The sequence below is a fragment of the Nycticebus coucang genome, chromosome 6 (assembly GCF_027406575.1).
Source record: "Nycticebus coucang isolate mNycCou1 chromosome 6, mNycCou1.pri, whole genome shotgun sequence".
In the NCBI taxonomy this organism is placed as follows: Eukaryota; Metazoa; Chordata; class Mammalia; order Primates; family Lorisidae; genus Nycticebus; species Nycticebus coucang.
The window spans coordinates 42,779,541-42,801,459 of NC_069785.1; the positions used below are offsets into that span (position 1 = coordinate 42,779,541).

A 21,919-nucleotide genomic window follows, 5' to 3' on the forward strand; every position below is an offset into this window, starting at 1 on the left:
TAGGAGCCCAGACTGGAAGTGAAAAGGGAAAGACCAGACTGAATTTGAAATGAACCCTATAACCTGGCTCAGGGCCCAGGACCCTCTCCTAGTACTTACTGGATCTAATAAAGTATCTGCTTTATTGGTTCATTGGGCCCAGCTTCTCTTATCTCTAGAATCCTGTAGGCCCTGAGCTTGAGCCCTGCAAGAGGTGGCAAAGGGTAGGCTATAAGCATAGTCCTATGGAATGAGAAGAAAGGTTGAGCCATCCATTAAGCTTCTCCAGGCAGGAATCTTGGTGTCCTAATACAAAGTAAACATGAATATGCATTTACCTGAACTGTGCTTCCTGCTTGGGGCAGGCCAGGTTAGCCACCAGGCCCTACCGTCTTGAATTTCTCAGCCTCTCTGCTACTCAAACAATGTATTCAGGAACAAAGGATACCTACCCTGCTTTCCTGCCTTTCTCATAAAGCCCCATGTCCCAGGGCTCCTCTCCCAACCTATCTGCCATTCAGACCCAGTATCTGACTTCTGGCAATTCCCCCTGACTTCTCAGCCTGTACCCTTTACACTCCTACACTCCTCTGCCCAGCTTCTGCTTTTTCTTTCTGCCTCTGGCTAAAACCAATTCCAGAAAGAGTTCTCAGTCTGAGAGCTTCTGCATCATTTGTGGATAGAGGAGGGTTTAACCTCTGATGCCCCCAGGTCCAGTTAGGTTCTTTCTGTTACCTCTCTTCTGGGATTCAAAACTAGTTTTGCAGGGCGGCCCTTGTGGCTCAAGGAGTAGAGCGCCAGCCCTATATGTCAGAGGTGGTGGGTTCAAACCCACCCTTGGCCAAAACTTAAAAAAAAAAAAAAAAAACTAGTTTTGCCATCAGGGTCCCTCTTGTTGGTGATGCTAGGATGTTGTGTGTCTTAGATGCCCTCTGTTTGACCCCTGAGCCTTGCTAGATTGTGATCTCTGAAGCAGAGCTGTGACCAACATCTTTGAATTCTCAAGGCCTGTTTGGATGGATGGATGGGTGGTGGGTATAGCCTCTAGTGACTCAGGATGTTGGCCCTCTAGTATTTCACCTCACCCTGTCCCTCAGCACAGATAGGCTCCACGTTCCATTTAGCTGGGGCTCCTAAAGCTTTTATCCATTTGGCTGCCTAGGAAAGCACTGGGCAGCAGCCATGATTGGTTCCTAGAGAGCCCAGCTGTCAGAAACCAGCTGTGACTGCACATACACTAGGGGTGTAAAAAATGTCCCTTCTTGTCCTCCAGGTTCTTTGTGTCCTGAGGAGCTGTTTTCCCTCTCAGCTGGGATCCAGAGGTTCAAGGCAGGCCTGGCAGTGCTGATGTTGCTGCAGATAGTATCTTGGGCTTATTTCTGAGGTCGACTAAGTCTGCGGAGTTTCTTGAGTTGACTGAGCAGCTCAGAGATAAAAGGCTAAGGAAGAAACAGGAGTGAGATCAAGGCATGCGGTCACATCCACCCACCCTACTACCCCCTAGATTCCCCCAACTCTATCTCCCCAAAGCTAGGGAAGGGAGAAGGACAGCCAACCTTCCTTTCAAACCTCCTCTTCACTAGCTCCCTCCCCCCACTGGGCCCTTCTTATCCCCAGATAGCAGAACATCCCTTACCTCTGTGGGGTGAGGGCAGTTTTGAAGAATGGCCTAGGTAAGAGAGAGCAGAATATAAGCCCTGAACCACAGCCCTTTTCCACAGGCTCCAGTCAAGTCTCCAAAAGTTCTCCCCTCTGAATTAGATCTCTACACCCAAGGAGGCAGAGCCCGGGTTTCTGGGTTCCTCTTGGCCCAAGCCCAGCTTCTAGTCCCTGTCCTCCATGCTCTGTCCTACCTCCAACCGTGTCTTCTGCTCCTCTGTGGATAGTTCCATGAGAGCTTCCAGGTCAATCTCAGGCTCAGAAGGGTCTGGTTGATCCTATTTGGGAATCACATGGGACTCAGCGAGATTTAGCAACTGGTGCTAGAATGAAGTTTACTGTCAGGGATTCAACCTATCTCCCTCCAATTTCCCATGTTCAGACCTCATCTTCTTTGGAATACCCATTCAGTTTTTCCATGCAACAAACATTTGCTGAACTTCTACTAATGTTATACCTGAAATGGTGCTGGGTTTCTTTAAAGACTGTCCATGTTTAATCCAAAAGTTTTTTTTCTTTTTTTTTTTTTTCTGAGACAGAGCCTCAAGCTGTCGCTGGGTAGAGTGCCGTGGCATCACAGCTCACTGCAACTTCCAACTCCTGGGCTGAAGCGATTCTCTTGCCTCAGCCTCCCAAATAGCTGGGACTACAGGCAACCGCCACAACGCCCTATTTTTTGGTTGTAGTTGTCATTGTTGTTTGGCAGGCCCGGGCTGGATTTGAACCCGCTAGCTCTGGTGTATATGGCTGGTGCCTTAGCCACTTGAGCTACAGGCACAGAGCCAATGTAAAAGTTATATACATTGTTGGTTGAAATGTAACATGGTACAACAGCTAATTTGAAAAACAATTTGGCATTCCTTAAAATGTTAAATATGGAGTTATCAAATGACCAAGAAATTTCACTGCTAGGTCTATTCCCAGTGAGAAACATCACCGTCGGTAGAATGCTGCTGCATCATATCTCACAGCAAACTCAAACTCTTCAGCACAAGCAATCCTCTTGCCTCAGCCTCCCAAGTAGCTGGTACTAAAAGCTCCTGCCACAACTCTCAGCTTTTTTTTTGGTTGCAGTTTGGCGGTGCTGGGTCCAAACCCGCCACTCTCGATATATGCGGCCGGCGCCCTACCCACTGAGCCACAGGTGCCACCCTGAATTATACATTTTAAGTGCATGAAATTTATGATACATGAATCATATTTCAATAAAACTGTTATAAAGAGTTACAAGCAGCCAGAGAGAGACCTCGTCTCTAAAAATAGGTGTTGTGGCAGGCGCCTGTAGTTCCAGCTACCTGGGAGGCTTAGGCAAGAGAATCGCTTAAGCCCAGGAGTTTGAGGTTGTTGTGAGCTATGACACCATGGCACTCTATCCAGGGCAACAAAGTGAGACTCTGTCTAGAAAAAAAAAAAGTTACTGAGAAAAACAATAGCATTTATAAAAATGAAAGAAGCTCAGGGGCGGCGCCTGTGGCTCAAAGGAGTAGGGCACTGGCCCTATGCCGGAGGTGGTGGGTTCAAACCCAGCCCTGGCCAAAAACTGGAAAAAAAAAAGAAAATGAAAACACAAACCACAGATTGAGAGAAAAACATTTGCAAAAGACATATCTCAAGAAGGACTGTTAGTTAGAATATACAAAGAATTCTTTTTTTTTATTTTTTATTTTATTTTATTTATTATTATTATTTTTTTTTTTTTTTTGAGACAGAGCCTCAAGCTGTTGCCCTGGGTAGAGTGCTTTGGCATCACAGCTCACAGCAACCTCCAACTCCTGGGCTCAAGCAATTCTGCCACCGCCTCCCAAGTAGCTGGGACTACAGGCACCTGCAATGCCCAACTAATTTTTGGTTGCAGCCATCGTTGTTTGGCAGGCCTGGGCTGGATTTGAACCTGCCAGCTCAGGTGTATGTGGCTGGTGCCTTAGCCGCTTGAGCCACAGGCGCCCAGCCTTTTATTTTTTTTTTTAATTGAGACGAAGTCTCACTTCGTCACCCTCCATAAAGTGCTATGGCCTTATAGCCCACAGCAACCTCAAACTCTTGGGCTCAAGCAATTCTCTTGCCTCAGCCTTCCTAGTAGCTGGAACTACAGGTACCCACCACAACACCCAGCTGTTTGTTGTTGTTGTTGTTGTTGTTGTTGTTTAGCAGACCTGGGCTGGATTTGAACCCACCAATCCCAGAGCATGTGGCCAGCACCACTGAGCTACGGGTGCCCCTATTTATTTATTTTGAGACAGAGTCTCAAGCTGTCGCCCTGGGTCGAGTGCCATGGCAACATAGCTCACAGCAACCTCCAACTCTTGGGCTCAATCTATACTATTGCCTCAGTTTTTCTATTTTTAGTAGAGATAGGGTTTCGATTTTTTGCTGAGGCTGGTCTCAAACTTGTGAACTCAAGCAATCCACCTTCCTCAGCCTCCCAGGGTGCTAGAATTACAGGCGTGAGCTACCTCACCCAGCCCCAAAGAATTCTTAAAACTCAGTAAGATGAACAACACAGTTTTTTTGTTTTTTGTTTTTTTTTTTAGTTTTGGCCAAGGCTGGGTTTGAACCCACCACCTCTGACATATAGGGCTGGCGCTCTACTCTTTGAGCCACAGGGCCGCCTTTGAACAACACAGTTTTAAAACAGGCAAATGGGCTCAGCGCCTGTAGCACAGTGGTTTCGGCACCAGCTACATACACCAAGGGTGACAGATTTGAACCCGGCTCAGGCCAGCTAAAACGATGATGACAGCCAGGCATTGTGGCGGGTGCCTGTAGTCCCAGCTACGTGGGAGACTGAGGCAAGAGAATCACTTGAACCCAAGAGTTTGAGGTTGCTGTGAGCTGTGATGCTATGGCACTGTACTGAGGGCGACATAGTGAGACTCTATCTCAAAAATAAAATAGGCAAATGGCTGGGTGTTTTGGCTCACATCTGCACTGGCCTCACACTGGGAGGCCAAAGTGGGAGGATTGCTTGAGATCAGGAGATCAGGTCCAGCCTGAGCAACATAGCAAGACTTCATCTCTGTAATAATTTTTTTGTAATTAGCTGGGCCTGGTGACACACACCTGTAGTTATAACTACTGGAGAGGCTGACACAGGAGGATTCCTTGAGCCCAGTAATTTGAGCCTGCAGTGAGCTATGATTAGGCTACTGTACTCCAACCTGGGGTATACAGCAAGACTTCACCTCCAAAAATAGAAAAAATGCAAAAGACATGAATAGACATGACACCTCACCAAAGAAGATATAGAGATGGGAAATAAGCACCTGAAAGGATGCTTAACATCATACGTTACTGGGGAATCACATATTTTTTTTGTGTGTGTGGATTTTTTTTGGCCGGGGCTGGGTTTGAACCCACCACCTCCGGCATATGGGACCGGCGCCCTACCCGCTGAGCCACAGGCGCTGCCCGGGGAATCACATATTAAAACAAGATACCATTACACACCTATTAGAATGTCAAAAATCCAAAACCCTGACACCAAATGTGGGCAAGAATGTGCAGGAACAGAAACTCTCATTCATTGCTGGTGGAAATACAAAATTGTATAGTTACTTTGGAAGACAGGTTTCTTATAAAACTAAACATACTCTTACCATACCATCCACTGGTCACATGATGTGGAATTTACCCAAAAGAGATGAAAACAGGTCCACACAAAAACCGCACAGATGATCTATGGTAGCTTTATTCATAATTACCAAAACTTGGATCCAACTAAAATGGCCTTCCATAGGCAAACATTAAAAAAAAAGTGGTACAGGTGGGTTGCGGTGGCACTGTAATCTTAGTACTCTGGTAATCCAAGGCAGGAGGATCCCTTCAGTTCAGGAGTTCAAGACCAGCCCGAACAAGAGGGAGACCCTATCCCTATTAAAAATTTAAAAATTAGGGCAGCGCCCATAGCTCAGTGCATAGGGTGCTGGCCACATACACCCAGGCTGGCAGGTTTCAAATCCGACCCAGGCCAGCTAAACAACAATAACAACTGCAACAAAAAATAGCTGGGTGTTGTGTTGGTCACCTATAGTCCCAGCTGCTTAGGAAGCTGAGGCAGGAGAATCGCTTGGGAGCAAAAGTTTGAGCTGTGATCTGTGACACCATGGCACTCTACCAAGGGCCATATAGTAAGACTCTGTCTCAAAATAAATAAATAAATAAATAAATAAATAAATAAATAAAATAAAACTAAGAAAATTGAGCGGTGCCTGCGGCTCAAAGGAGTAGGGTGCCAGCCCCATATGCCGGAGGTGGCAGATTCAAACCCAGCCCCAAGGCCAAAAACTGCAAAAAAAAAAAAAAGAAAAGAAAGAAAGAAAATTAGTCAGGTGTTGTGGCAGGTACCTGTTAAGTCCCAGCTATCTGAGAGGCTGAGGCAGGAGGATCATTGGAGCCCAGGAGCTTGAGGTTGCTGTGAGCTAGGCTGAGGCCATGGCAGTCTAGCCTGGATGAGAGAGTGAGACTCTGTCTCAGAAATAATAATAATAATGTTTTACTGCTTCATCAAGACTTTCCAAAGTGAAAATGATGTGGCAGTGAAGAACAAACACAACTACTAGTACAATTTAGTGCATCTTTCTTACTTTCTTTCCTTCCTTTTTTTTTTTTTTGAGACAGAGTCTCACTCAGTCACCCTGGGGTTGAGTGCTGTGGTGTCACAGCTCACAGCAACCTGAAACTCTTGGGCTCAAGTGATTCTCTTGCCTCAGCCTCCCAAGTAGCTCAGACTACAGGTGCCTGTCACAACACCCAGCTATTTTTTTAGAGACAGGGTCTCGCTCTGGCTCAGGCTGGTTTCGAACTCCTGAGCTCAAGCAATCCACCCACCTCGGCCTCCCAGAGTGCTGGGATTACAGGCGTGAGCCACCGCGCCCATCCCAAGTGCCCCTTTCTTGATTCACACCAAGGTCACCCTTGCTTTTGCATCACCAGTGCAAATGTCAACATAGTGAAAAAGGCAATCAACATCTTAGTATTACCATAAAAATCAATACAGAATCTCTGAAAGTCTTCAGAACCTTCATGGGTCACCAGACCCCACTTCGAGAACTGCTACCTTATCCATTTTTCTATTGAGTTCTTCAGATTTTTCTTACTGATTAAGTATGCCTTCCTTTTTATTTTATTTATTTATTTTGGAGACAGAGTCTCAAGCTGTCGCCCTGGGTAGAGTGCCATGGCAGCATAGCTCACAGCAACCTCCAACTCTTGGGTTTAAGCTATTCTCTTCCCTCAGCCTCCCAAATAGCTTGGACTACAGGCGCCCGCCACAATGCCCAGCTATTTTTGTTGTTGTTGTTGTTGCAGTAATCATTGGTCTTTTACCTGGCCAGGGCTGGGTTCAAACCTGCCAGCCTTGGTGTATGTGGCTGGCACCCTACCAACTGAGCTACGGGCACTGCCTATTTATTTATTTTTTTGAGACAGAGTCTCACTTTGTTGCCCTAGGTAGAATGCTGAGGCATCATAACTCATGGCAACCTCAAACTCTTGGGCTGAAGTAATTCTCTTGCCTCAGCCTCTCAGGTATCTGGGACTACAGGCACACGTCACAACGCCTAGCTATTTTTAGAGATGGGGTCTTACTCTTGCTCAGGCTGGTCTCAAACCTGAGAGCTCAGGCAATCCACCTGCCTTGGCCTCCGAGAGTGCTAGGATTACAGGAATGAGCCACCACACTCGGCCAAGTCTTCCTTTTTAAATTATTAAATTCAGATTAATCCTAGAATTCTTCATATGGTGGAAACAGTTTTTTTGTGTTGAGGGGGTATGGTTGGAGAAATAAGTATATGTGTTTATATAGTTGAATCTAATGGTATTTCCCAGTTTGGTTGCTTCTTGTTTTACTTTTTTTTTTTTTAATTTAATTTTATTTTTTGCAGTTTTTGGCCAGGCTGGATTTGAACCCGCTACCTCCAGTATATGGGACTGATGCCCTAATCACTGAGCCACAGGCACCATCCTCTTTTTTTTGAGACAAAGTCTCACTTTGTTGCCATCAGTAGAGTGCTTGGCATCACAGCTCACAACAGCCTCAAACTCTTGGGCTCAAGTGATTCTCTTACCTCAGCCTCCCAAGTAGCTGGGACTACAGGCGCCTACCACAATGCTCGGCTATTTTTTGGGGGGGAGGGGCGCCAGGCTATTTTTTTAGAGATGAGGTCTTCCTTTGACTCAGGCTGGTCTTGAACCTGTGAGCTCAGGCAATCTACCTACCTTGGACTCCCAGAGTGCTAGGATTATAGGCGTGAGCCACTGCACCCAGCCTTTTTCTTTCTTTTTTAATGTTCTTCCTATACTGACTTGGATAAATACAGAGGGTGCCAATAAAAGTATATACATTTTAAGAATGGAAAAACCTAGACCATGTATGGTGGTTCACTCCTGCAATCCTAGCACTCTGGGAGGCTGAGGTAGGTGGATTGCTTGAGCTGGGGGTTCAAGAACAGCCTGAGCAACAGCGAGACCCTGTCTCTAACAATAGCTGGATTTTGGGGCCCCTATAGTTTCAGTTACTCAGGAGACTGAGGCAAGAGGATCTCTTGAGCCCAAGAATTTGAGGTTGCTGTGAGCTATAACCCGCAGCACTCTCCTCAGAGCGACAAACTGAGACTGTCTCAAAAAAAAAAAAGATAGAAAGAAAGATTCTTTGAAATCTATTCAACAAATATATGTCTCATCACTGTGAACTTGGGAACTTCAGTGAGCAAGAAAAAGATCCCTGCACTCAAAGAGCCTACATATTAGTGATAGTCAAGGAGATATAATAAAAACAGATATAATAAGTAATAGAGTTATGCTGTGTGTTTAAAAGTAAGTGCTATTTAGGTGGGGCATGGTGACTCATGCCTGTAATCCTAGCACTCTGGGAGGCCAAGGCCGGTGGATCACTTGAACTCAGGAGTTTGAGACCAGCCTGAGCAAGAGAGAGATCCTGCCTCTACTATAAATAGATAACCTAACCAGGTATGGTGGCAGGTGCCTGTAGTTCTAGCTACTTGGGAGGCTGAGGCAGGAGGATCACTTGAATCCAGGAGTTTGAGGCTGCTGTGAGCTAGACTGACCCCATGGCCTGCTAGCCTGGGCAACAAAGTGAAACTCTGTCTCAATAAAAATAAAAATAAATAGGGTGGCGCCTGTGGCTCCATGGAGTAGGGCACCGGCCCCATATGCCAGAGGTGGTAGGTTCAAACCCAGCCCTGGCCAAAAACTGCAAAAAAATAAAGAAAGAAAGAAAAGAAAGAAAATTAAAAAATAAAAATAAAGGGCGGCGCCTGTGGCTCAGTGAGTAGGGCGCCGGCCCCATATGCTGAGGGTGGCGGGTTCAAACCCGGCCCCGGCTAAAACTGCAATCAAAAAATAGCTGGGCGTTGTGGCGGATGCCTGTAGTCCCAGCTACTTGGGAGGCTGAGGCAGGAGAATTGCTTAAGCCCAGGAGTTGGAGGTTGCTGTGAGCTGTGTGAGGCCACAGCACTCTACCCAGGGCCATAAAGTGAGACTCTGTCTCTACAAAAAATAAAAAATAAATAAATAAATAAAAATAAAAATAAATAAAAGTAAGTGCTATTTGAGGAACTTCTTGGATACTAGAAATTCCTTTATCTTGATTGGGATGCTAGCAAAACACATCCAAATGTACACTTCAAAAGGGAAAATTTCATTCATATTAATTATACTTCAATAAAGTTGATTTTTATAAAAAGAAAAGAAGAGAACAAAAAAATAGAGCAAAAAGAAAAAGAAACCTCACATACCTTCTCACTGCTCCCACTGCCAACAGGTAATCACTGTTAACACTTTTGGTCCTTCCATACCTTTTTAAAAATAAATAGTTCCTAAGTTAGCCCTCTTACCTCGAGAGCTAGACTTTCCCCTTTGCCTCCTTGATGTATTCACTTATTTAATGCCTATTTATTGAGTGTATATTGTGTATCAAGCATTGTGATGAGTGCTGGGGACATACAGCAGAACAAACAGGCACGATCCTACCCTTGAAAACCTTACAGTTTTCTGACAGATACAAATAAAACAGCAGTTATTGCAGGATAATCAGAGCAGTGATAATATGCTATGGGAACATGTGAGAGAGGGACCTAACCAAGCTTAGGATTCAGAAAGTTTTTTTTTTGAGACAGAATCTCACTATATCACCCTGGGTAGAGTGCCATAGCGTCACAGCTCACAACGACCTCAAACTCTTGGGCTTAAGCAATTCTCTTTCCTCAGCCTCCCAAGTGACTGGGACTACAGGTGTCTGCCACAATGCCAGACTATTTTTTGTTGTTGTTGTTGCAGTTGTCATTGTTCTTTTTTAGCTGGCCCGGGCCGGGTTCGAACCCGCCAGCCACAGCTCAGGTGTATGTGGCCAGCGCCCTACCCACTGAGCTGCAGGCGTTGCCAAGAAAGGGTTTCAGGAAGAAGTGATCTCTAATCTGAGTGCTGAAGGCTGGATAAGAGTTAATCATGTCGGCTTGACGCCTGTGGCTCAAGTGGCTAAGGCTCCAGCCACATACACCTGGGCTGGCAGGTTCGAATCCAGCCTGGGCCGGCCAAACAACAATGATGGCTGCAACAAAAAATAGCTAGGCATTGTGGTGGGCACCTGTAGTCCCAGCTACTTGGGAGGCAGATGCAGGAGAATTGCTTGAGCCCAGGAGTTGGAGGTTGCTGTGAGCTGTGACGCCACAGCACTCTACCCAGGGCGACAGCTTGAGGCTCTGTCTCAAAAAAAAAAAAAAAGGAGTTAATCATGTCGAACCCAGCCAGGGCCTGCTAAACAAAACCAAAAAAAAAAAAAAGAGTTAATCGTGGTGGAGGAAGAGGGACCAGATTTATTCTTACAACATAAATAATTAGAAAACTACACAAAATATATGAACAATGTTTTCAGACACTGAACAACAGAAATCTCAGGAGTGTAATCTCACAGTAGAGGATAACAAAAGAGATAAACTCTGTAATTGCCCTGTATTTCTTTCTAGAAATCACAAAGCAGAGATGGAGCTCCCAAACAGTGCACAACAGTCCTGCTACATTGATGGGACAAAGGTCAGGCAGTGGGAGGTGGCTGGAAGCTGCTGGAAAAAGTTCTGGAGAGAAGGGAATTGTGCAAAAAGACACCTCCAGAGGGTGGTGCCTGTGGCTCAAGGAGTAGGGCGCCGGTCCCACATGCCGGAGGTGGCGGGTTCAGCCCTGGCCAAAAAAAATTAAAAAAAGACACCTCCAGAAATCTCTATAAAGGCTCTCTCAAATTTTTGTTGAACACCAAGGTGCACATTCATGTAGTAAAACTTCACAAGACCAGGTACTATAAGACACTGAAGGCAAAGAGGTAAACAATTCCAAGACTTCATACCCGCTCCAATGAACCAGAGTGGACAGTGATTGTTGATCATGCAGAAATTTAGTACACATCTCAAATGGTCATATTTTATTAAGAAAGTAAATTATTCCCTGCATTGAAGGTAACTCTAAACTAACCCTAACAGAGCTTAAAAAACAAGATCAAGGGGCGGCGCCTGTGGCTCAGTGAGTAGGGCGCCGGCCCCATATGCTGAGGGTGGCGGGTTCAAACCCAGCCCCTGCCAAACTGCAACAAAAAAATAGCCGGGCGTTGTGGCGGGCGCCTGTAGTCCCACCTGCTCGGGAGGCTGAGGCAAGAGAATCGTATAAGCCCAAGAGTTAGAGGTTGCTGTGAGCCGTGTGATGCCACGGCACTGTACCTGAGGGCGGTACAGTGAAACTCTGTCTCTACAAAAAGAAAAAAAAAAAAAAAACAAGATCAAACTGAACTGTGAGTAATTTAACTGTCTACTAGAACAAAGCCAAACACTTCAAAGGAAGATGTTTTAAAAGTCCGATTACTCAACATAAATTCATAGTGCCCAGTTTCCAAGCAAAAATTCGTAGTCAAGCCAAGTGTGGTGGCTCACACCTATAATCCTAGCACTCTGGGAGGCCAGGATGGGGGGATTCCTTGAGTTTATGAGTTTGAAACCAGCCTGAAAAAGAACAAGACCCTGTCTCTACTAAAAATAGAAAAAACTAGCTGGGTGTTGTGGCTGGCACTCACAGTTCTAGCTACTCAGGAGTTTAAGGTTGCTGTGAACTATGATGATGCCACAGCACTCTACCCAGGGCAACGGAGTGAGACTCTGTCTCAAGAAAAAAAAATTATAGTCATGCCAATGAGTAGAAAAATCAATCAATAGTGAGTGGCACCTGTGGCTCAAAGGAGTAGGGCGCTGGCCCCATATGCTGGAGGTGGCAGGTTCAAACCCAGCCCCAGCCAAAAAAAACTGCAAAAAAAAAAAAAAAAGCAATCAATAGAAGCAGACCCCAAAATGACAGAGATGATGAATTAGAAGACCTGAACATGCAGCACCTGTGGCTCAACGAGTAGGGCTCTGGCCCTATAAACCAGAGGTGGTGGGTCAAAAACTGCAGGAAAAAAAAAAAAAAGAAGAAGACATGAACATAGCAATGAGAGAAATGGAAAATATAATAGATGAAAAATACAATATCTGGGCTCGGCGCCTGTGGCTCAAGAGGCTAAGATTCCAGCCACATACATCTGAGTTGGTGGGTTCGAATCCAGCCTGGGCCCGCCAAACAACAATCATGGCTGCGACAAAAAATAGCTGGGCGTTGTGGCGAGCTCCTGTAGTCCCAGCTTCTTAGGAGGCTGAGACAGGAGAATTGCTTCAGCCCAGGAGTTGGAGGTTGCTGTGAGCTGTGATGCCACCGCACTCTACCCAGGGCAACAGCTTGAGGCTCTGTCTCAAAAAAAAAAAAAAAAAATACAATATCTGATAAAATCTGGATTAAAAAACAGCATATTTGACATTGTAGAAAAAAGATTAGTTGAAGATAAATAGAAAGAAATAGCAAAAATGAAGCACAGACCCTCCCCCCCCCCCAAAAAAAAATCTGAGGTTAGGGAGAAAGAACAGAATAGAAAAGGACATGGATGATCTGTGAAACAATGTCAAATAGTCTAACATATATGCAATTGGAACCTCAGAAGGTCGGAGGAGGAGCAGAAGAATAACGACATACTCTAATGATTAGAATTTTGCCTGCAAACAAGCATCAGTCCTGCTCCCAAAACCATTGCTATATCATTTATGATTGTCAATATATGTAAAGTCATGTGCCAAATAATGATGCTTTAGTCAACAATGTACTGCGTATATGATGGTAATCCCATAAAATTATAATGGAGCTAAAAAATTCCTATTGCCTAGTGAGGATACAGCTGTCATAATGTTTTAGCTCAAAGCAACATGTTTGTAGTGATGCTGGTGTAAACAAACTCACTGCACTTCTAGTCATATAAAAGTATAGCACATACAATGATGTACAGTATGTAATATTTGATGATGGTAATAAACAACTATGTTACTGATCTACGTATTTGCTATACGTTTTATCATTAAAAATGTTAATTGTAAAAGCCTCAGCCGGCCCTTCGAAGGGTATTCCAGAGGAAGGCACTGCTATCATAGGAGATGACAGTTTCATGAATATGATTGTCCCTGAAGACCTTCCAGTGGGACGAGATGTGGTGGTGGAAGACAATGATATTGATGATCCTGACCCTGTGCGGGCCTAGGCTAATGTGTGTGTTTCTATCTTTGTTTCCAACAAAAAGAAAGTTTAAAAAGTTTAAAGGCAGTTCCTATGGCTCAAAGGAGTAGGGCGCTGGCCCCATATGTCGGAGGTGGCGGGTTCAAACCCATCCCTGGCCAAAAACTGCAAAAAAATAAAGAAAGAAAGAAAAGAAAGAAAATTAAAAAATAAAAATAAAGGGCGGCGCCTGTGGCTCAGTGAGTAGGGCGCCGGCCCCATATGCTGAGGGTGGCGGGTTCAAACCCGGCCCCGGCTAAAACTGCAATCAAAAAATAGCTGGGCGTTGTGGCGGATGCCTGTAGTCCCAGCTACTTGGGAGGCTGAGGCAGGAGAATTGCTTAAGCCCAGGAGTTGGAGGTTGCTGTGAGCTGGGTGAGGCCACGGCACTCTACCGAGGGCCATAAAGTGAGACTCTGTCTCTACAAAAAAAAAAAAAAAAAAAAAAAGAAACAAGGAATTTTTTTTTTTTTGAGACAAAGTTTCACTCTGTTGCCCAAGCTAGAGTGTTATAATATCAGAGTAAATCACAGCAACCTCAAACTCCTAAGCTCAAGAGATTCTCCTGCCTTAGCCTCCTGAGTTGCTGAGACTACAGGCGCCCACCACAACACCCAGCTGTTTTTTCTATTTTTAACTTTTATATTTTTTTTTTGCAGTTTTTGGCTGGGGCTGGGTTTGAACCTGCCACCTCCGGCATATGGAGCTGGCGCCCTACTCCTTTGAGTCACAGGCACTGCCCAATTTTTCTAATTTTTTGTAGAGGCAAGATCTCGCTCTTGCTTAGGCTGGTTTTGAACTCAAGGGATCCTTATGCCTTGGCCTCCCAGAGTGCTAGATTACAGGCATTAGCCAATGGCCAAGAAAGGAAGTATTTTTATACAGCTATATAACATGTGGTTTAAGCTAAGTGTTATACAAAATTTACATTTATAAAGTAAAAAAGTCACAGTAAACTAAGGTTAATCTATTATTGAAGAAATAAAAATATTTTTTGTAGGCTTGGCACCCATGGTTACACTGCCAGCCTCATGCACCAAGGCTGGTGGGTTGGAACCCAGCTGGGGCCAGCTAAACAACGACAACTGCAACAACAAAAAAAAATAGGGGTGCGCCTGTGGCTCAGTGAATACAGCGCTGGCCCCATATACTGAGGGTAGTGGGTTTAAACCCAGCCCCTGCCAAACTGCAACAAAAAAATAGCATGGCGTGTGGTGGGTGCCTGTAGTCCCAGCTGCTCAGGAGGCTGAGGCAAGAGAATTGCATAAACCCAAGAGCTGGAGGTTGCTGTGAGCTGTGTGGCATCATGGCACTCTACCCAGGGCGGTAAAGTGAGACGCTGTCTCTACAAAAAAAAAAAAAAAACCTGGGCAAGGGCGGTGCTTGTGGCTCAATGGGTAGGGCACCAGTCCTATATACTGAGGGTGGCAGGTTCAAACATGGCCCCGGTCAAACTGCAACAAAAAAATAGCCGGGTGTTGTGGCGGGCGCCTGTAGTCCCAGCTACTCGGGAGGCTGAGGCAAGAGAATCGCCTAACCCAGGAGCAGGAGGTTACTGTGAGCTGTGTGACACCATGGAACTCTACCAAGGGCGATAGAGTGAGACCCTGTCTCTACAAAAAAAATAGCCAGGGCGGTGCCTGTGGCTCAGTTGGTAAGACGCCGGCCCCATATACTGAGGGTGGCGGGTTCAAACCCGGCCCCGGCCGAACTACAACCAAAAAAAAAATAGCCAGGCATTGTGGCAGACGCCTGTAGTCCTAGCTGCTTGAGAGGCTGAGGCAAGAGAATCGCTTAAGCCCTAGAGTTTGAAGTTGCTGTGAGATATGACACCACAGCATTCTACCAAGGATGACATGGTGAAACTCTGTCTCAAAAAAATATATATTTTTTATACACTTAGTGTAGGCTAAGTGTACAGTTTTTATAAAGTTTACAGTCGTGTATAATTAATTATGTCCTAGGCCTTCACATTCACTCATCACTCACTGACTCACCCAGTTCTAGTCCTGCAAGCTCCATTCATAGTAAGCACCATATAAGGTGTACTATTTTTTATGTTTTATATTCGATTTTTACTGTCCCTTTTCTATGTTTAGAGATGTTTAGATGCACAAGTGCTTACCATTGTGTCACAGTTGCCCACAGTATTCAGCATAGACACTGCTGTGCAGGTTTGTAGCCTAGGAGCAATAGGCTGGGCCACACAGCCTAGATCCTTGCTGGGTTTGTGGCAGTGCCCTCTGTGATGTTCCCACAATGACAATATCACCTAACAATGCATTTCTTATAATGTACCCCATGTTCATTAATCAATGATGTGACTATATACTGAATATAAGGAAGGTATGTATATACCTGAAGGTAAGACAGCCACTGCAGTGTGGTATAGAGACTACGAGTTCAAACACGATCTAAATATTCTTTCCCTCAAGTAAGTTTTGTTTTGTGGTTTTTGGCCAGGGCTGGGTTTGAACCCACCACCTCCGGCATATGGGATCAGCGCCCTACCCCTTTGAGCCACAGGTGCCGCCCCTTCAAGTAGTTTGTGAACTCAGTAAATAAGTAGGCATACAAAACAATCCCTATTGAGATGAACAAACATGGCGCCCATTGCTCAGTGGTTAGGGCACCAGCCACATGCTTTGGGGCTGGTAGGTTCGAACCCGGATGGGGCCTGCTAAATAATAACAACAACGAAAACTAGCCAGCCCTTTAGGTGGATGCCTATAATCCCAGCTACTAGGGAAGCTGAGGCAAGAGAATCACTTGAACCCAAGAGTTGGAGGTTGCTGTGAGCTTTGACACCACAGCTCTCTACCTAGAGCAACATAGCAAGACTTTGTCTCAAAAAAAAAAAAGAGAGAGAGAGAGAGAAAGATGAACAAGTGTGATAAACTTGTGACTCTGTATTACATACAATGTTTTTTCTGCTAGGTGCTGCCTGATTTGATCCTTTTTCTTTTCTTTCTTTTTCTATTTTATTTTATTTTATTTATTTATTTATTTATTTATTTTTGAGACAGAGTCTCAAGCTGTCACCCTGTGTAGAATGCCATGGCATCATAGCTCACAGCAACCTTCAACTCTTGGGCTCAAGTGATCCACTTGCCTCAGTTTTGCTATTTTTAGTAGAGACGGGGTCTCCTGTATTTGCTCAGGCTGGTCTCCAACTCATGAGCTCAAGCAATTCACCTGCCTCTGCCTCCCAGAGTGCTAGGATTACAGGCATGAGCCACCACGCCCAGCCTTGACCCCTTTTCTTACCTCCATTCCATATAAGTCCCCTTCCTCCTGATCTTTCCATGATGAGTTAACAAATGTTTGTTTCACACATTCATTAACAATATATTTTATAGGGCAGCGCCTGTGGCTCAAAGGAGTAGGGCGCTGGCCCCATATGTTGGAGTTGGCAGGTTCAAACCCAGCCCCGGCCAAAAACTGCAAAAAAAAAAAAAAAAACCCAATATATTTTATAACTGAAACTTTGACTGTAATCCTAGCACTCTGGGAGGCCAAGGCAGGTGGATTGCCCTAAGCTCACAGGTTCAAGACCAGCCTGAGCAAGAGCAAGACCCCGGGGCAGCGCCTGTGGCTCAGTCGGTAGGGCGCCGGCCCATATACCGAGGGTGGCGGGTTCAAACCCGGCCCCGGCCAAACTGCAACCAAAAAATAGCCGGGCGTTGTGGCGGGCGCCTGTAGTCCCAGCTACTTGGGAGGCTGAGGCAAGAGAATCACTTAAGCCCAGGAGTTGGAGGTTGCTATGAGCTGTGTGAGGCCACGGCACTCTACCGAGGGCCATAAAGTGAGACTCTGTCTCTACAAAAAAAAAAAGAGCAAGACCCCGTCTCTAAAACAAACAAACAAACAAATATATATATATATAGCAGGGCTTTGTGGTAGGCTCCTGTAGTCCCAGCTACTTGGGAGGCTGAGGCAAGAGAATCACTTAAGCCCAAGAGTTGGAGGTTGCTGTCAGCTATGATGCCACAGCCCTCTACTGAGGGTGACAAACTGAGACTCTGTCTCAAAAAAAAAAGAAAGTTTGATAGATCATTACTTAAAATGTCACTGCATCAGGCTAGGTGCAGTGGCTCATGCCTATGATCCCAGCACTTTGGGTGCCTAGGTGGGAGAATCACTTAAGTTTGATATCAGCCTAGGGGTAACATAGCAAGACTGTCTGTATTTTTTTTTTTTAGGCAGAGTCTCATTTTGTCACCCTTGATAGAGTGCTATGGTGTCATAGCTCACAGCAATCTTAAACTCTTGGGCTCAAGTGATTCTCTTGCCTTAGCCTCCGAAGTAGCTGAGACTACAGGTGCCCTCCACAATACCCGGCTATTATGGGTGTGTCTTGCTCAGGCTGGTCTCAAACCTGTGAGCTCAAGCGAGCCACCTTCCTCGGCCTCCCAGAGTGCTAGGATTACAGGCATGAGCCGCCATGCCCGGCTTATTTTTTTTTTTTTTCTTTTTTTGAGACAGAGAGAATATCACTCTGTCACCCTGGGTAAAGTACTGTGGTATCATAGCCCACAGCAACCTCAAACTCCTAGGCTTGAGCAATCCTCTTGCCTCAGCTTCCTAAGGAGCTGAGACTATAGGTGTCCACTGCTACACTCAGCTAGTTTTTCTATTTTAATAGAGATGAGGTCTTGCTCTTACTCAGGCTGGTCTCAAACTCCTGAGCTCAGGTGATCCACCTGCCTTGGCCTCTCAAAGTACTAGGATTACAGGCATGAGCCATCATGCACAGCCCTCTGTATTTTAAAAAAAATTTTAATTACCCAGGTGTGGCACACCCCTGTATTCTCAACTACTTGGAAAGCTGAGTTGTGAGGCTTCTTTGATTCCAAGAGATTGAGGCTGCAATGAGCCATGATAATATGAATGCACTTCAGCCTGAGTGACAAAGTGAGACCCATCTCAAAAAAAAAAAAAGAAAATATCATCACATCAAAAGAGTTATATCAAAATGCCAGCTGCCACCAGAAAAAGATAGTGTCATGGAAGCTACAAGAAAGAAATGTTTCAAAACTCTGGATGGTTAACAGTGCCCTGCTGATGGGAACATTAGATTTAGCCCCGGTGCAGTGTTTGGTGACCTCAACCAGAGCTTTTCAGCTAGAGTGTTGGGAGCAAAGGCCAGATTTCAATGGACTGAGTGGTGATGGGAAGGGAAAAAAGTAAAGGTTGTGAGGGTGGCGCTTGTGGCTCAAGGAGTAGGGCATCGGTCCCATATGCCGGAGGTGGTGGGTTCAAACCTAGCCCTGGCCAAAAACCACAAAAAAAAAAAAAAAAAAAGTAAAGGTTGTGAATGTAGACAAATCCTTTAAGCAGTCTGGCTCTAAGAAGAAAATAGGAGATGGTAATGAGAGGTAAATTGTGGCGTGCAGGTCTTAAAATAGGAAAAATTCATGCGTGTTTAAGTTCCTGCTTAGAAGCTGAATCCATACTCCACTTCGGGACAATAGGAGCTCCAGAGCCCCAAGTCCATTTGTGTTCCCAGACTTAGTTCCTCTGAAGACTTCAAACCAGGCTGTACATCCAGTAAGAATAGGTAGGGCCCTCCAACAAAGAAAGGTTGATTCTGTTAAGCTAACCAAGTAAAGTGATGCATCATTAGAACCACTCCCAGTGAGGCTGTCCAAGGCGGGGAGTATGGGGTAGATCACTGCTGGGTGAGGTGGGGCTCTGTGGGGTAGAACTGGAGCACAGTAAACGGTGTTGCCTTGATCTCTGCCTTAGATAACCAGCCACCTGGGGCTTCCCCAGACACTTCAGAGCTTCCTGCTGAAAAGAGTAGGGATTGGAAGAGGAACTGCCACCTGACACCTTTGGACAATTGCCATGGCAACCGCAGGGCAGGCTGTTTATTCCAGTCACTGCCTGGGAGCAGTGACATGTCTTGTTTTCCAATGTTATGGGTTTATTATATTGTATACCTTCCCGCCCTCCACTTTCATCTTTTAGCTGCTGTCTTTCAAAATCCCTGGAAGCATTTTGCCTGGGGTGTCTGAAGTATGAGACTTTTAATGCAAGTGCACAATAAACCATCTGGAATTGAAACTGATCCAGTGGAGAGTGCTGGAATTAAGGAAGGGTCATGGAGGTATCCCACAAGGTCAAAGTAGAGACAGGCCAAGAAAGTCTGCCTCTCCTGCTCCCAGCTCCAGGGTATCTCCCCCCACCCCACCACCCCCCAGCAGCTTACAATGCTGCAAGGGATGTGGTTAACCTGGACCAAACCGACACATGACCCAGGGAGCTTCAAGATAGACTGGGTCATATCTATCATTCTTCCCACAAGCAACCACAGGATGCTGACAGCTCTTACCCACGAGAATCACAGGCCTTTGCTGCCCCAAAAGAAAAGATAAGACCTGAGTCAACAAGGAGCAGAAGCAATGATCACATATTGTAGACAAGGTGGATTCCAATACTCTGGTTTGGTGCACTGGTTTTCAGCTTGACTATGTGTTAGAGAGATTTTTTAAAAGTACAATTCTGGACCCCACCATAGCAGATTTAAATTCAGTTAAGGTGGAGTTGGGGCATCAGCTTTTTTTTTTTTTTTTTTTTTGTAGAGATGGAGTCTCACTTTATGGCCCTCGGTAGAGTGCCGTGGCCTCACGCAGCTCACAGCAACCTCCAACTCCTGGGCTTAAGCGATTCTCTTGCCTCAGCCTCCCAAGTAGCTGGGACTACAGGCACCCGCCACAACGCCCGGCTATTTTTTGGTTGCAGTTTGGCCGGGGCCGAGTTTGAACCCGCCACCCTCGGTATACGGGGCCGGCGCCTTAGCGACTGAGCCATAGGGGCCGCCCAGCTTTTTTCCTTAAGTATTTGAAGTGTGGAGTACCACTGACTACTTGAGTAAGTGCCTGAGCTGAGCAGCCAGAGCTCTAGCTGAAGCTCCTGTCCCATGGCTTCCTATTTCTGTGACCTTGGGCAAGTTACTCAACATCTGTTAGTCTCCATTCCTTCTGCTGTAAAACAGTGCCTACTTAATGGAGTTGTGGGGAGGATTAAATGAAATAATGCATGACAGTGCTTGGCATTGTGCCTAGCACATAGTTAAATGCTGAAAATGTTATTTTTGTTGCTGGAGTGACAGTTGTTACCATTCTAGTGTCCAGATTTGGAGGTATCTAAGCAAGAAAGTGCCACTTCCTGTGACCAGGGGCTGAGACTCATCCTTTTCCCAGGGTAGGATTGATAGGGAGTCAGTCACCAGGGTCAGGGGTAGGTCATGTCCTGGCATTGGTGCTTACCTTTGGCGACTCTAATGTTCTATTCCAACAGTCCATTCTGAGATGATGGAAATAGTTTTGGATCTGTGCTGACATTATATTAGCCAGTAGCCACATGGAGCTATTTAGCACTTGACATGTGGCTAGTGTGACTGGGGAACTGAATAATTATATTTAATTATTATTACTATTATTATTTTTTTGTGTGTGTGGTTTTTGGCCGGGGCTGGGTTTGAACCCGCCACCTCCGGCATATGGGACCGGCACCCTACTCCTTGAGCCACAGGTACCGCCCTTTAATTATTATTATTATTTTTTTTTTTTTTGAGACAGAGCCTCAAGCTGTTGCCCTGGGTAGAGTGCCGTGGCATCACAGCTCACAGCAACCTCCAACTCCTGGGCTCAAGCAATTCTCCTGCCTCTGCCTCCCAAGTAGCTGGGACTACAGGTGCCCACCACAACACCCGGCTATATTTTGGTTGCAGCCGTCATTGTTGTTTGGAGGGTCGGGGCTGGATTCTATCCTGCCAGCTCAGGTGTATGTGGCTGGCACCTTAGCCGCTTGAGCCACAGGTGCCAAGCCAATTATTATTAATTTTAAGTCAAAATAGCTACACATTACTGATAGCTACACATGGCCAATAGCCAAAGGATTGGAAAATCTAGTTCTAGACACGTAGATGTGCTGAGGAAAGTGTAAATAAAGACATAAAGAAAAATAGCCCGACCAAGCATTTCCCTTCTACTATCTCATTTGAGCCTCAAAAAGTCTCACAAAAGAAACATAACAGTCATTGATAGCCCCATTTTATAGGTTAGGAAACTAAGTCTCAGGGATGTGAAAAGACCTTCCCCAGATCGCAGAGAGAGTTAGAATCACAGTCAAACTCAGAGCCGGACAGATTTCTCATGCTTCTTCCTTCCAGCTGCTGGGAAAAGCTTTCTGTCCCCAAGAGCCTCTCAAACCAGCCTCCAGATCCTGTGAAAGTCCCTGAGCAAGCTCTCCCTCAGTCCCCAGGGCATCCCCGTGCTCCCCACCTGGAAGAGCTCCTGAAGCTGAGCATCCACCCACTGCTCCATCTCCATCCAGCGCTGGAGCTGCCCCATATCGTACTTCACCGTCAGTCGGCTAGGTCTGCGGGACCTGGGCACCTTGGAGAGGTCAGGGTGGGACTTGGACTCGGAGTCTGTGGATGATGTCCTCCTCTTCCCAGAAGCCCACTGGACCTTCTTACTTGGATTCTCCCTGTCTGGGTTGGGAGATGTGCAGGAAGCAGGGCTTGAAGACAGCATGGAAGGATTGGCCTGGGCAAGGATCTAGGAAAAAGTGCCAGTCAGAGCACAGGCACGGAGGGAAGTGAGGAGATGGGGAACAGAGGAGAGGCCAGCCAGGAAGAAAG

General features: G+C 45.8%; 1 protein-coding gene across 2 annotated transcripts; it reads right to left on the minus strand.

The window, feature by feature from the left end:
- Positions 1 to 1,098: 1,098 nt before the first annotated feature.
- Positions 1,099 to 21,919, minus strand: PPP1R14D (protein phosphatase 1 regulatory inhibitor subunit 14D). 2 transcript variants are annotated; one of them, XM_053595904.1, is made up of 6 exons: positions 21,558 to 21,919; positions 17,036 to 17,079; positions 13,566 to 13,637; positions 1,833 to 1,916; positions 1,616 to 1,648; positions 1,099 to 1,418 (listed from the first exon to the last, which is right to left on the minus strand). In XM_053595904.1, the coding sequence occupies exons 1-6, from the start codon at positions 21,810 to 21,812 to the stop codon at positions 1,304 to 1,306; spliced, it is 603 nt and encodes a 200-aa protein (XP_053451879.1). In that variant the 5' UTR covers positions 21,813 to 21,919; the 3' UTR covers positions 1,099 to 1,303. The 2 variants fall into 2 exon arrangements, with proteins under 2 accessions (XP_053451879.1, XP_053451878.1); XM_053595903.1 differs by lacking the exons at positions 13,566 to 13,637; positions 17,036 to 17,079.

Excerpts from the sequence above, each read along its gene's own strand:
- PPP1R14D (XM_053595904.1), bottom strand. The coding sequence starts at position 21,812 with ATGCTGTCTTCAAGCCCTGCTTCCTGCACATCTCCCAACCCAGACAGG. Across the intron at positions 1,917-13,565 it reads CCAAGTAGCTGGGACTACAG|GATCAACCAGACCCTTCTGA; the intron begins GCATCCGCCACA and ends ATTCCCAAATAG. Across the intron at positions 1,419-1,615 it reads ACTGCCCTCACCCCACAGAG|CCTTTTATCTCTGAGCTGCT; the intron begins GTAAGGGATGTT and ends TTTCTTCCTTAG.